General features: G+C 53.6%; 1 protein-coding gene and 1 long non-coding RNA gene across 6 annotated transcripts in view; one reads left to right on the plus strand and one right to left on the minus strand.

Moving 5' to 3' along the window:
* Sulf2 (sulfatase 2) overlaps window positions 1-15,427 on the minus strand; it is an 82,487-nt gene that overhangs the window by 51,818 nt on the left and 15,242 nt on the right. For 4 of the 5 annotated variants that reach the window (NM_001034927.1, XM_006235596.5, XM_063283881.1 and 1 more), the window contains exon 2: window positions 7,760-8,026. In NM_001034927.1, the coding sequence (NP_001030099.1) occupies window positions 7,760-7,934 (175 nt within the window). In that variant the 5' untranslated portion in view covers window positions 7,935-8,026. Of the gene's footprint in view, window positions 1-7,759; window positions 8,027-11,377; window positions 11,520-15,427 lie in introns of those variants that run through there. The other variant, XM_063283882.1, reaches the window with a different exon arrangement.
* Window positions 9,836-11,067, plus strand: LOC120101930 (uncharacterized). Its single transcript, XR_005502984.2, has 3 exons — window positions 9,836-10,015; window positions 10,489-10,569; window positions 10,726-11,067. It is a non-coding gene; the product is annotated as an uncharacterized LOC120101930 (long non-coding RNA).

Genomic DNA, 15,427 nt, shown 5'->3' on the forward strand with positions numbered 1-15,427 from the left:
GGTTCATGGCGCAGTAGACACTGTCAGCTCCAGGCTCTTCAGGCAGACGAATAGCGCAGGATCCCACAACCAGCATCTCAGATACGGTTTCCCGGCTGATGGTGTCAAGGGGGGGACCCTTCTGATTCTGGGGAACTCCAAAATCAAGCTGGTGCTACAAAACCCCAAATCAACCAGGCAGATGCCCAGGAGGCCACGCTGAACTCAGCTGCTCAATGCTGGAATGAAACTTCACAGTTAAGCTGTCAGTCTCTCCTTTGTCATCTGCTGGCTCTGCTGTGGAGGCTTCTGGGGGAGAACCCCAACCATGTCCCTCAGTGGCAGGGTGTAAATGTGGGAACTCTGAACGACTCGTCCCTACAGGCACATTCATGTACAGCAATCTCGCTATACCAGATAAGTATTTAAGGACACAGTGCTTGCGAGTGCTGCCCCAGGTTTTGGGGGGGCGGGGATATCACAGACCCAGTTACCAAGTCACTAAAAGTGACACCTGAGAAGCGAAGCCTGCAACCTAGCTGTGGCTGGCTAGTTTTATGTCAACCGACACAGGCGGGAGTCATTCCGGAAGATGGTACAGCAATTGAGAAAATGACCTCACCAGATTGGCCTGGAGGCAAGCCTGTGGTGCATTTTATTGGCTGGTGGTTAAGGTGGGAGAGAGGGCCCAGCCCACTGTGGGCGGTACCATCCCTAGGTGGTGGTCCTGATTCCTATAGGGCTACAGGCTGAGCAAGCCATGGGAACAAGCCGGTAAGCACAGTTCCTCCATGACCTCTGCTCCAGTTCCCACCCCAGCTTCCAGTGATGACGGACTAAAGCTGTTAAGATGAAATAAACTTTTCCCTCTCAAAGTTGATTTTGGTCATCGTGCTTTATTGGCACAGCGACAGAAAGCCTAACTAAGATGCCGCTGTTCCTCCTCTAGCTCTGTCTCTGCATAAGGCACCGTGATTGGCTCTGTAGCCCCTGCCTGGCACAATGCACTTCCTACCCAAAAGCAGAACGGGGATCCACTGCTGCTCTCCCTCAGCTGGCTGCTCGGCAGCACCAGCACCCCATCTGACCAGCCCCTCCCCACCCCCAAGCCGGTCTCCCTTCTTCACACTCTCATCCTCCAACCAACCCCTCCCTACCCACAGTTAGGACCTTTGCAACAGGACGCCTGCCTGCTCAGGGCATGTCCACGGTCTTCCGTCAGCCTCATACCAAGATCCTGACCTTCATGCATGGCTCACCTGGGTCCCTACATCTCTCTGTCATGTCCCCTTCTTCCCCAGCCTGGGCAGCGCTCACCAAGATCCTGGTGAGACTGTGGTGCCTCTGCACCTGCCACCCTGCCCCCAGTGTTCTTTCTGGAGCCATCCACGTGGGCAGCCGCTCCCCAGTGTACAGATCTCACCACACCTCTCAGTGCTACAGCTGCTGTCCCCTCCGGGACCCTTGTCTTTGTCCTGTTGTGGCTCAGACCCCAGCTGCCCCACCCACACTTTCCCTTTCTTCCTTCTCAGTGGGTCCAGCTTCTGTCTCACAGTGCACCTAGCCCACGACTGACTCTCTTGTGACTAGTTTGTCGCCAACAATCACATCTGACCTCAGCACCCTTGTCCTCAGAGAATGGCCAGCACCAACAAACTCCTGCACCCACTGGTTTTGGCTCACAGGAGGTCCTGGCAGGAGATCAGAGAAGGAAATCGAGGCTTGGATCTGATTTCCCCCTCCTTCTTCTCTGTGTGTGGGCAGAGGGTATGACACTGTTGGGTGGCTCTGTATCCGGGTTCCAGTAACTAACCTGAGGGCACAATGTCCTCCCTGGAGCTTTCTTCACGCCTGTTCACACCCTCACAAAGACGCTAAGCCCTCTGGGACTTGGCCCAAACTGGAGATCACGTGACTATGTAAGAATGTCCACATCCCATGTGACTGCTGGGGCGTGGTCCTCAAAGGCTGGTCTTAATTTACTGTTTTAGCCTCTTTTGCCCTTCGTCCTTCGATTCCCGTTGCCAAGCACGTGGCTGTAACAGCTGGGGACCCAGCAGCTGTTCTGAAGCACAAGGTGGCCTTGAGGACAGATGTTACACAGAAGGGATGATAGAGTAGGAAGCTAGAGACGTATGGTCCGTTCTTGACGCTACCCCACCAGTTCTGGACCACTAGACATTTATGTGATGCAAAAGTCATGCTAGGTTTCATTTTTCTTTCCCAAGCAGCTAAACCGAATTCTGATACACTTTTTAGAATTCAAGGGAATCCACCCCTCAACACCCGAGTTGGTGAATAAAACTAGAAAAACTTCACAGGAATGCACTTGGCAGTTTGAACCCAGAATGGGCCATTCCTGAGATAACCTGCATCCACACGCCTTCCTTTTGCTGGTGAGTGGCAGCTAGAATGTTCAGAATGGACGTTGGAGGTGGATGAAGTTGCCCTGAACCGCTGCCTGGAATCTGGGCGCGCCGTCCTGGGCTGCCTGCCATCTGGCCCCCGTGAGAGCTGAGAGTTTCCGATCCATCTCTTGGTTATGGGTCTGCAGCACACAGTGTAGTTCCCTCATCTCCTGGGTGGGATGTGGAAAATGGGGCTGCTAGGTTCTTCTTCCGCAGGTCTGCTTGGCACAGGATGTGGACATCAGAGCGGGGGACCTGAAGTCCTCAGTGTCTCACTCAGTAAGGTGCAAAGAAGCCTAGAAGCTGTATCCCCACTACACACCCGAACCTCAGAAATCAAGGCTGGCCTTCAGTTTCAGACTCCACTGTGGCTGTCTGTGGAGTGGCTCCTCGCTTGGTGCTTGGCATGGGCACCGAGCGACCCCACCAATTTATCCCTACAGCTATGCAGTTCCTGGAGATGTTCTCCACAGGTCTCACTTATGACCCAATAGCGCATCTTTCCAGCTTTGCCTTTAAGCCTGGGCCACTGCAGTACAGCCCTCGCTGGACTCCTCTTGTGCCTGGATAGCAGTAGACCCCTCACCCGCCTCACTGGACAGCCAGCCTTTTCTCCACATAGTGAAATGGAAATCAGACTCTGATCCGTCAGACACCACCCTACCCAGAAAGCCCCAGTCCTTTCCCTGGTTCAGTCTCACACCCTTGCATGATGGACATCACCATCAGCACCCCTCAGGCTTGCCACTTTCTGTGCCCTGGGTCACACATTCTGCCACCCTGTCAGCCTGCACACCTCTGCCTCAGGGCCTTTGTGCCAACTGTTACTGCTGCTTGAATGCTCTTCCTACAATTCCCATTGGTAAGTTCCTTCGCCTTTCTTGATCCTGTGTCCCCTCTATCAATGAGATCTTTATAGATAAAATTTCAGGTTCCCCCCTTCCCTCTGCTTGACTTCTGCTCCTTTCTCACCACTGTCCCCTGTCATATGCAGTGTGGTGTGTGTGTGTGTGTGTGTGTGTGTGTGTGTGTGTGTGTGTGTGTGTTTTCTTCTTATTGTTGTTTTAGTTTGGTTTTGGTTTTTTGAAGCAGGGTTTCTCTATGTAGCCCACCCAGGCTGTCCTGGAAGTCACTTTGTAGACCAGGCTGTCCTGGAACTCAGAGGTCTTCCTGTCCTTGTCTCACAAGTGCTGGGGTTACAGGAGTGTACCACCACTGCCCTGGGTTTTATGTTGTGTGTTTTGTCTCAGTTATTGACACACGGCTGTGCTAGATGCAGCGGCTCTGCATTGGTCAAGCTTCTGTTACTTTGTTGCTCTTTGCTCGTCAGTCAAGATTCTGTCTACTTGGTTACTTTGTTGCTAGTTAGCGGTCTTTAATTCCAGGTGATCAGTGACTGAGGGTGAGGGAGCAGGTGTGGTGCACGTGGCTCATCCTGCAGCAGACATGTGGGGGGAGCCTGAGTGCCCTCTTGCTGGAGTCCTCCAGAGCCATTGTCTAGTTTCCCTTGAAGGAAACCTGCCCGGCTCCCCTCAATCCCAGTCCCGGGGTTTCCAGGCTGTCTAATAGCCCTGTTGGTTGCACTGGCCATCCTACGGAAATGCTGAGTGAGCTGGTCTAAAGGCAGAGCCAGCTTGGAGGGAGGTGGGGATGAGGTCACACAGAGACTGGTGGCATCTGGAGAAGGCACTCTTGGATCTAAATGCACATAAAACCCCAAGTGTGCTTGAACTTCATATTTCCATCCCCAGGAAGTTGCTGGTTCCACTTCATCCAACACTGCTTGGGCTGAGTTATAGGAAGTCACTTTTGACTCGGAAGGCGGCATTGATGGGCTGGGGTTGTGCCTGTCTGATTTTGTTTTCTTTTTGAGACAGTCTCATTATGTAGCCTAGGTTGGCCTGGAACTTGGGATCCTCCTGCCCCTACCTCCTGAGTGCTGGAGTGACAGGCATATACAACCATGCGTGGCTTCATTTATGAGCTGTCGTATCTGATGAGACACCTGTCCCCACAGCTCCTTAATGGCCCATCTGACAGTCCCACATAGCTGACCTTTGACACTTATGATGGGACTGTCCTATCTGACAGCTCTGCTTCAGGGTATGTGTGACTCTCCCCAGGCTCTCTCAGAGGCCAGCTCAGCCCTGGAGACATCCTGAAGTTGGCCTGCATCCAATTAACTTGGCCAGCATCAGCAGAACCCAGCATTTCCTTGGCCTCCCTGTGCGCAGCCCAGTGTGGGACAGGACTGCCGTGTCACATATAAGTCCATCCCATTGTTTTGCTGGTGCTCCTGTGTATCTTCAAAGACTTCCTCACTCTCTGCAAGTGGACAACCTAGGTGCTCACTCACTAATGCTCGGGGGACCCAACACTCAAAGGACAACTAGAGGGCTGAGAGCGCCAGGAAGGCGAGGTGACCACGAGATAGAACGAGCCCTTCTTCTCACTGGGTCCTGATGAGAATGGACAGCTGTCCCCACCTGGGACTGGAAAGAAGCCTAAGATTAGCTCTGTTGAGAGGCCTCCAGCCAGAGGCCCTCACAGACAAGCAGAAAATAGCAGCCGATGAATTTTTCAGGACCACCCTCTGCTTGCCAGTGGTGGCCAACTGTGAGATAATGGGCCAAGCTTTTTGGGAGCATGCATTATTGATCTGGGTCTGTCTGGTTTATAAAAAGCCCGTCAGCACCCCAACTACCTACGCCCCGCCCACCCTCCTCACAGAGGCTCAGTTTTGTTTGCTTAGGACAAGACACTTAAGGAGGTAACGGTTGGTGGGGACCAATCTCTGTCACCCAGGGCTGTGTGCGGGAGCTGTCATAGCACAGGATGTGTGAGTCCCTGTCCGGACTGACTGGCTCCCTGAAATTTACATTTCAGAACACTCTTGTGAGCAAAGAAACACATCTGCAGATTGGGCCAGTGACAGTACTTGCGACAGTTAAGCATCCACATGGACCCTCTTTGACAGCCCATCGCCCATCCCGGAAATGGACTGGGCACAGCAGTGGTGAAGGTCATGCATGGTTCTAGGTTCAGATCCCGTTTCAACCCATTTCGGCTGTGCAACCAGATATGCGGTGCAACATCTCTGTGCCTCACTCTCTCCATTCAGAAGATGGAGGGGGGTAGGGGGAATGGCTGTGCTTCTTACAGTCAGCCATGGTTTATTCTGTCTCCCCAGTTTATGTCATCCATGGACTCTTTTTTTTTTTTCATGTTATTAACTATTTATTGTAACAGTAACTTTTTTTTTTTAATAATTTCCCCACATTCTCAACAGCTTTGGGCATCACAGTCTGTTTTGTTTGAGCTATTCTGATGTGTGTGCTAACAGCTCGTTGTAGTTTTATTTTTTGTTTGTTTATTTATTTATTTATTTATTTATTTATTTATTTTTATTAACTTGAGTGTTTCTTATTTACATTTCGAGTGTTATTCCCTTTCCCGGTTTATGGGCCAACATCCCCCTAACTCCTCCCCCTCCCCTTCCTTATGGGTGTTCCCCTCCCCATCCTCCCCCCATTGCCGCCCTCCCCCCAACAATCTAGTTCACTGGGGGTTCAGTCTTAGCAGGACCCAGGGCTTCCCCTTCCACTGGTGCTCTTACTAGGCTATTCATTGCTACCTATGAGGTCAGAGTCCAGGGTCAGTCCATGTATAGTCTGGGTAGTGGCTTAGTCCCTGGAAGCTCTGGTTGCTTGGCATTGTTGTTCATATGGGGTCTCGAGCCCCTTCAAGCTCTTCCAGTTCTTTCTCTGATTCCTTCAACGGGGGTCCTGTTCTCAGTTCACATCCATGGACTCTTGACTTGCTTGCTTATACTGCTTTGCTAAGAGCCAGATTCAAGGTTGTGATGCGATTCTGGCTTAGCAAGGGTATTGCCCTGAAAGTCACCATCTAGTCACTGCTGGGTCAGGTCCAGCACCCATGCACCCAAGAATGCACAGCTTGGCCTCCTCCCTCCCCACTCTGAACCTTCATCCTTGCCCCTCTTGTTCCTCTGCTCCTGCTCTTGTCCCTGATGTCATCAGCATAGCAGTGGGGTCCCGTGGGAGCTCAAGTGAGGCCATGCCACAAGCACCCTCCTGACCCATTTCACTAAGAATGACACTCAAGATGTGTGTGATGGCTCATGCCGTCATCCTAACATTCAAGTGGCTGAGGCAGGAGGATCTTGAGTTAAGGTCAAACTGGGCTCCATAGCAAGACCTCGTCTCAAAACAAAACCAAAGACGACAACAATAACAACAAAAATCCCAACCCAATGTCCCTCTGTTCCCTCACTGGGGTCACATGGTTCATGGGCCTGGTCGCAGTGGCTCCACCTTGGTTTACGTCAATGTTGTATCCTTTTGCCAGCATGGTAGCCCCACCCCTATCCCACCAGCGGCTCCCAACACCTGGCAGAACAAACACCTACTGTTCTCATTAAACCGGTGCTACCTGACCACGTGGCCATGTGGGATGCCTCGGGTGCCCTGATACCAGAGCCAATAGCTTGCACAAGCCAGGCAAATGCTCTATCAACGGAGCCACATTCCCAGCCACTCGCATTTGTGGCTCAGATTACACGGTTGTCCCTCAGTGCTGGGGACCGGGCTCTGATCGCGTCCAGACCCCCATATTAACTGCTGTGCTCTTTGCCAATAACCTACATTCCCTTTATTCATCCTAGATGACCGTGACCCTGCAGGCGGTCTTACTGTACTGCTCAGGGACTAATGACTAGGGAGAATGCCCGCACATTTCCCGATGTTTTTGATGTGTGTTTGGTCGAATCTGCAGATGGAGAACTGAGGATACAGAGGGCCCAGTGTTCCTATGGGACAGCATGGACACAGGGCTCAGCTGGGGCGGAACGCACACATTGACCTCAAGGTGAGAAGACATAGGGAGGGAGAGATGTCACTGGGAGAAGCCCCACAGGTGATCGAGAACACATCTAGATTGACTCTTGAAGCCCCTTCTGGTGGCCTCAGTTTTGGTGTCTCCTACAGGTGCTTTTTGTAGCAGAAAGAGCAAAAGCTGTGACACTGCTCAGATGAGAAGGGACAGGAGACGGCTTAGCTGTCAGCCAAGGCCATGGCCCAGTAGCTTGGGAGAGAAAATGGTTGAAACTGTTCCTCTTCTCCTTATGTTGTAGACATTGGGGAATCATTCTGTATGGAGAAGTTGGGGATCCCTACCCTTGAGGGTCACTATGAACCCACATTCTCAAGGCCCCCCCAGTTGTGAGCTGGCTTGACTTGCTCAGGCGCAAAGTCTACACGACTGCTTGGCACCTGGGGTTTCTATGGGAACCATGTGGGGACCATGGCTCCTCTCAAGAGCCCCAGGTGTCCCTGGCTAGTTCAGGCACTTACCCAGCTCCACGTCCTGGTCATCCGTGAGCACCAAGATGATGTTGGGCCGGATATTCCTGCGGTCCCTCTGGAAGCGACCCTTCAGGCGGGGATAGGAGAGGAAGGCTGAGCTGCCAGCCAGAAGGGAGAAGAGAGCGGTGGACAGCAGCCACAGTGGCAGGCCAGGGGGTGCCATTGGCGTGGCTTGCCCGTCTGTTGCTTCTTCCTGGATGCAGAGGCTGAGGTGGCTTCTTGAGGATGGGATTCCTTCCCCTCTTCCCTCAGAATCTGAAGGGTGAGAGGGAGAGATGAGAGTTAGTACTGACATCACAGCTGCCCCCGCTGGGCTCGCATGCTGCCTCATACAAGGAAGGCACATTGTGGGCAAGGACGGACTTTCCCACACTGTCTAGAATGTCATGAACGCAGTGCAGGCTAAGCTCGAGAAATGTTTACAGTTACCGTAGGGGCAGTCGTAGCGGCAGATTGGCAGTAGAACTATCCACAGGGGCTCCCTTGGAGGAGAGACTGCCCTGAAGCATAGAACAGACCCCTCTAAGACAAGAGTTCTGAGTAGCCACCTACCCAGACACAGAAGGGGACAAGTCACCAGCACCTCTGCCTGCTTCTTGCCTTCCAGCTCCAGCAACAGATGGCTCGGGTTACTGGGATGCTTTGGGTTGTATGGTCATAGGTTCTTGGACCAGACCCGCCCGTTGGGGGTTGTTGTCCTCACAAACAGACAGAAGAACCCCAGTTTCCCCATGGCCAAGCTAATTACTCAACTTCACAGGGCCAAGTATGCAAGGCCCTCATCCCCTGATCCCGCAGCAGGGCGGAAGGGTTCCTATCAGATTGACCTGGCGGAGTGAACATGACTGCAGAGAAAGCATTCCACATTAGCCCCAGGGGATTGTATCTCCAGCAAAGGTGGGTGAGGGAGGTGGTCCCAAAGGGGGGACTCAGCTTCTTTTGCTGGGGTGCAGAGAAGGGAGGACCATGTGCAATGGAGTCAGGACACATCACCACGACTGTGACCTCGAAGGAGTCTGTCCACCCTGTTGACTATGAAGGTATGGGAAGGGGAAGCCAGCCACCACCTCAGGGCCTACCCAGGGCCTCCAGCAGTGTCCCCAGAGGGGTTGTGCGGCCTACTGATATTACCATGTCACTTGCCTTGCGGCTGTAAAATGCCCAGGGATGTTCCCTTCCTCAGGGCGAGGGAGGGAACTTCCTACAACAACAAGCAGATCCCCTGACTCAGCAGGGCCCTGACCGTGGTGACAGAAACTCAGATCATTGTGTCCAAAGTAGGGGAAGAGGCACCTGCTGGTCGTGCTGGCTCAAAGCCCTGGCTGGTCTCAGCTCAAGGCCCCGGGCCTTTGTGTTCATTCGCTCTAACCTTCTCCATTTACCTCTTCTCCTTTTCCCCCAAATGCTCTCCGTCCCCATTGGCTTCTTTCTGGACAAGATGGGGTCATTTCTACCCTGAGACTCTTTGACACTTGCTTTTTGTCATCTCGGTAAGTTTTGCTGGTTCTGCTCCACCAAGTCTAGGTACTAGGTCACCTCCTCAGGCAGGCGCACCCTGGCTCCCCGTATTTTAGCACTTGTTTGATCTCCTCAATTGCTACCCTACCTTGGAACGATCTTATGTACCCCGCCCATCCACACACACCCCTGACCAAGACCCTACACACAGGAGGGGCAACTGCATGAGGGGCAGGGCTGGGGCTTGTGTTGGTTGATCACAGCTTGGTCCCCTGCTCCTGTGTAACTAGAGGGATGGAGCTGGAACTCTAAATTCTGCAGAGGGAGGAATGCTAGCTTCTAGAGGGCCATGCCACAACTGGGATTGACCCAACTCAGAGACCTAGGGACCCCATACGCTTCTCCAGACACTTACGAGGGCCCCCAAGGAGGAGCCAGCCATGCCGGTTCTCTGGATGGTGCTACCATTACAGAGGCCCAGGGACAGTCTGGGTGGGTGTCGTTCACCCTCTTGATCTCTGCACACGGAGCAGAGCCTGTTTCCACCTCTGGAAACCGTCCGAGGGCCTGCCTATTTTTCCTCCTCCTCCCTGCCCCCACCTGCACAGTAGCTCCCCATCTGTAGCCACAGTTCTGCTGGGGCCACATGGGGTAGTTCCTCCTCTTGTCTCTTGCTCCAGGGTAGCTATGGGCCCCGGCTGCTGAGAGCCCCAGAGTCTGCGTCTGTCCTTGTTGCTGGTGAGCCCTCCTGACCTCTGTGCCTGTGGTCACCTCTCCCACTGTGCTGTGAGTACCCAGTTCCAACCCACGTGCTGCTATGGCTAGACAGAGTTTCCTTAAGCATTTGACCCCACCCCACCCCCAAGGAGGGGTTGTATTGCGGGGTGAAGACTGTGAGTGACTCCCAGTGCCTGCCCCAGTGCCTTCAAAAAGAGCAGGGGAGACAGTCATGGCACCAGGCCACTGAGGACACAGTAAGAAGGGAAACCTGCTCACTGAGGGTGGCATCCAAGAGGGTAGACTCTGGCTGCCTTGGTTCCCTGCTATGCTAAAGCCCTCATCTACCTCCACAGAGAGCCAACGCAATGGTCTCTCTGATTCACCCTGCACGGCAGTTAAAAGCACAGAGTTTTGGATGCCTTGTCGAGTCACTTAAAACTGCCATGCCTCAGTTTCCCCCCACCAGACAACTGGGCATGGGAGATCAAACAGGTCGTCCCTCTTTCCCTCCACGGGTTCTGCTCCTCTTCTCATGACAGCCAAGAAGACAGACTCACCGTCCCCACAGGCACCCAGAGAGGACAGCAGAGAGCATCTGAACCTTGCCTCCTGACTGCCTGGTGACTCTCCTCGCCCCAAAACTCTGTCCCTCCAATTTCTTCCATCCCCGCCACAGTCCCCATCCCTGCCGCAGTCCCCAACTCTACCACAGTTCCCCAACCCCGATACCCTCCAACTAACCCTTCCTTCCTTACTCCACTCTTCTGTTGTTTCAGGGACGAGCTCTCAGTGCGGCCTCGAACTTGCCACACAGCCAGGAAGAACCTCAACTCCTGAAGCTCCTGACTCCACTTCCGGGTGCTAGGATTACAGGGGTGCATCACCATGGCTTATGCTATGCCCGGGGATCAAACCCGGGGTGTGCACATGCTAGACAAGCTCGAAACGGGGCTGCGCCCTGATCCATGGCCTCTTCAGCCTCATTTTAAAAGTCAATGAGGTGGCATTTTCATCACAGCACTCAGGAAGCTGAGGCAGGGGGATCACAAGCTCGAGGCCTGTCTGAGTCACAGGATCTACCACCACAGTGAATGAATAAACAAATATACATCCTGAAATGGGAACCTCTTTCTCCCAAGTGTGAGTGGGACAGAGCCATCCCTTCCCTGGAGAGTGGCTCCCATGGAGCTAAAGGAAGCCGATGGTCTCCCTGTGCACTGCAGGAGGGCCTTTTCAAACGCTCTGTTCTCCCCAGGGAGGGTACCAGCTGGTGCCAGAAGGAGCCAGCGCACATTGCCACCCAGTCTGGAGGGAACAGGAAGGAGGCTCACAGGAACAGAGAGATCCCTCACCACAGTGCTGGCCCCAGGACTACTCCAAGTCAGGGCCATCCTCCAAAAGGGCACTTATCAGGAGGTTGGTGCTCACCAGTGTAGGTGCACGGAAGGTCCCAGAAGTCCTCTGTGCTGCTACAGGAAGTGAGACAGTCCTGGGGGAATTCCCACAGGTTTGCCCCACAGGGCATCCAGTGGTAGTTTTCCAGCCAGGACTCATGGGAGCAAACACTCCTGAAATGCCCGGGTGGCCCTCACTCTGAGCACTTCACAGCTGCCAGTCCATCTAAAGCACACAACTGCCCAGTGATGTCATACCCACTCTACGGGTGAGGAGAGGAAGACGCGGAATACTAAAATCACTTGCCCAGGACTGTAGGTTCTGGGCAGGCAAGGTTTAAACTCAGGCTGGATTTGGCTGGCATGATGGAACCCCAAAAGGAGGTCTGTAAGCTGGTTCTTAAGAGGCTTCCGTTCCAGCCTCAGTCTTCTCTGCCCCAAAAGGCAGTAGGTGGGCAGGTACCCTCTCAGAGCTTCTTTAGGGACCAGAGTGGTGGGGGGTGGGGGAGCCCGAGGCAGATGTCATCTGCTGGGCTCCAATCCCAGCTCTGATTCTGCATGCTGGTCTCAAGGAGCCCTTCCTGCTCCGGATAGAGGCTGAGTTCCGCAAGGCAGAGCTGTGGCATGAGAGGGGCTAATTATCTGTCAGCCCGAGCTATCCGTGGGTCGATTTTTGATGAGTCCCCCTCCCCCGCCCCCCTGACTTCTGGCCCTGTGCCAGCTTCTTTCTGGACACAGAAGAAACCAATTAACAATGACAGGAGACTTTCCCCGTCTTGGTAAGAAGATTCAAAATCGTTGCACAGGATGCCTCTGGTCCGTGCTCTGTCTCAGAGCATCCTGTCCACCACCGTGCGCACTGCCTCTTCCATCAGCTCATTTCAAAGCCTGTCCGTCTGGCCCTTTCTCTTCTCACTGGACTTGGCAAAGCTTCCCCCACCCCCCCGCCTTGCAGAAGATCTTTGGAGACACCAAAAGGTCCCAAGAGAGTGGGAAGGCACCGCTACACTTCCAGATCTACGTGCCTGCTATTCTAGGTGGGAGCGGGTCTTGGTGTGTTTGGAGATCCCTGGCCCACAGAGCACAGCTATGGGGGATCCCCGAGGTCTCACTCAGGATACCTAGAATGGTCATTTTCCTCTGGGGGGGTCTCCACATCCCACAAGAAGGGTAGAGAGTACAGGAAGAACCATGCAGTTGACAGGGTCGGAGCGGAGGAGGGACTAGTTTGGGGTATGCAGAGATACCCATGAAATGGGAGCAAAACCCTGCCACACATTGGGTGCTCCTAGATATGAAGTAAGCTGTTTGGTGGCAGGACAGTCCCCCAAGGACGGGTGACACAACCGCTAGCGGGTTCTGCTCTTCTCACCAAGCAGCCGGAATTCCACTAAAGAAAAACCAGGGCCTATTCTTACTGAAAAGCCTCCAAGGTTCTGTCCCACCCAGGGTAAAACCCCAAAGTCCCCAAAAGGCACAAGGACAAGACCCTTCACAATTCGACCTTAGACTTGGCCCTTCCTTGCATCCTCTCTCCCTCCTACATTAACTCCAGCCACACAACCTCTGTATATGCCTGGCGTGTCTCCACCCCAGGACCTTTGCACCGGCCACTCATTTGGATATCTTCCCAGTCCCTTCCTCCCAGTCTTTGCTCACATCCCAACTTTGCACCATGGGTTTGAAGCACTGCCACTTCAGTCACTCTACCAGCCAATCTCCCTGCCAGAATGTCACCTGCTGAAGGCACAGATCTCTCTCAGTGAGTTTCATCCCTCTCTGTGTCCCTAACACCAGTGGGTGCTCAGGCTTGTTCCTGGTTTAGCGTAGAATATTCTCCCACCTGTCTCCTGGTAACAGCCCTCTACTGTGCCCAGAGGCCACTGTGGGTGCTGCAGCAAGGTCCACTGACATAGGTAGAGCCAATGAACGTCTCCTGTCTTTGGTTCCAGTGACTGGCCCAGAGGTGGGCATGTGACACAGATCTGACCAATGAGAGAGTGGGAGCCTGGAAGCCTGCAGAAGAAGCCCTGCTCTGGGTGCTGTGTGTGTGTGTGTGTTTGTGTATGTGTGTGCATGTGTGTGTGTGTGCATGTGTGTGTGTTTGTGTATGTGTATGTGTGTGCATGTGTGCGTGTGTGTGTGCACATGTGTGTGTGTTTGTGTATGTGTGTGTGTGCATGTGTGTGTGTTTGTGTGTGTGTGCATGTGTGTGTGCATGTGTGTGTGTTTGTGTGTGTGTGCATGTGTGTGTGCATGTGTGCGTGTGTGTGTAGTGTGTGTTTGTATGTGCGTTCGTGTCTGTGTGTTTGTGTGTGTGTGCATGTGTGTGTGCATGTGTGTGTGCGTGTGTTACACATGGATTGAATGGAGCCCAGAGAGGATTTTGGTAACAATGGGGGTGACTAAGGTATAGTAATCAAAGACTAGTCAGGGCTGTCCTTCAGAAGGGAGCTTACCCCCAACACAATGACCCTCTGAAAGAATGTTGAGGGGAAACTAAAGTCTCCCGGTGCTTGCCAGAGCTCTGCACAATCCTAGACACCCATCCCATGGTAACTCAGCCACACATACTACAGCACTCAGAGGCACAGACAAGGAAGCTGAGGCACGAGGGGTTCAAGATCTGCCGCGAAGAACAAGGCCTGCAACCATATCCACTTCCTGTCCCCCAAGGGGTTCCTAAGACCAGGTCACATCAGAGGGTCAGTGCTGTCTGCCTCTGGGTGAGCTTGTCAAGGAAGGGGGCGAGGAGGGAGAGAAGGGAGGGTGCTCTGGAGGCCCCTGGAGGCAGGTCTCTGGGAAGTAAGCCCATGGCTCTGTTGAGAGCACAGCTCTGCCCATAGGTGCCTTCTGCTCCTGAGAGGCAAGTGAGGGTGCACCCAGACATCCTGACCCCAGGTCCTTCTCTTGCAAACCCCATTCAGAAGCCAAGCACAAGGGTTGGGGATTTAGCTCAGTGGTAGAGCGCTTGCCTAGCAAGCGCAAGGCCCTGGGTTCGGTCCCCAGCTCCCGGAAAAACAAAACAAAACAAAACAAAACAAAAACAACAACAACAAAAAAAAAAAACAGCAGAAGCCAAGCACAATAGGCAGGACTGAGGTTTAGTGAATAGGAAGAATACGGAGAAACTGCTGGCGGGGGTAGTCAGGGAAGGCTGCCTGGAGGAGGGTGGGAAGTACCAAGTTTGAGTTTGAGACCCTCCATAGGTACAAAGGCCAGAGGAGCCCTGGAGAGCTCAGGGAGCGCTTGGAGAAATGGTAGAGGGTGTGACCTTAGGCTGAGGGGAAGAATGCAGGGTGGGAGGGGGACATGTGGCCAGGTAGATGTTTAGCTGGGGGACGTGTCAGGTGCGCCATGCTGGCATCTCCTGCTTCCTAGGTACAGGTTCCCTCCAGTGCTCTTTGGCCTCTGAGGGAGCGTGTGGGGCCTGTGGGTCAGTTTCCCCTGTCCTCTTCTTAGGTTCAGGACCTCGGCACCCTGGTGCCTTTTTCTGGGATTCTAGCTAGAAACAGGAGAACCAAGGCAGCCTTGAAACAGGCCAGGGACAAAAGAACCCTTCTGAGGGGCTTGGGGGTGGAGGCCTGATCTCAACACAGAGCTCAGCATCTGGGCAGGTAACTCGGGCAAGAAGTAAACAAGGAGAAGTGGACCCAAAGCTCCAGCAGGAATGACAGCCAGCTGCAAAAACATTGAGGCTCCAGAACGTTCTGGAAGGCCTGTATGCCAGGCGCAGTTCTCAGTACTGTGAAGCAAAGTCCCTGCCCTTGTGGTACTGACATTCTAACAAGCTGACACACTAGAAGCCAGTGGAATCTCCAGGAGGGGGCAGCAGACAGGATGGGAGATGGCACCAAGACCCTCGATCCCAGCTTGAGCTCAGAGAGAGGCTAGAGACATCACGTGCAAAGTCTTGGGAAGTGGAGTGTCCAGACCGTCAGTGTGCCAAAGAAGTGGTGGTGGACAGACTGTGGGACCCCAGCAGTCACACACCGGCACATCGGCTGCGTGCCCAGAGAAAGCTGCACCCAAATCCCTGCTCCCACAGAGCAGGTGGGGGGCTGGAGGGTGGGTGAGCAGGGCA

This window comes from Rattus norvegicus, chromosome 3, assembly GCF_036323735.1.
Source record: "Rattus norvegicus strain BN/NHsdMcwi chromosome 3, GRCr8, whole genome shotgun sequence".
NCBI lineage: Eukaryota > Metazoa > Chordata > Mammalia > Rodentia > Muridae > Rattus > Rattus norvegicus.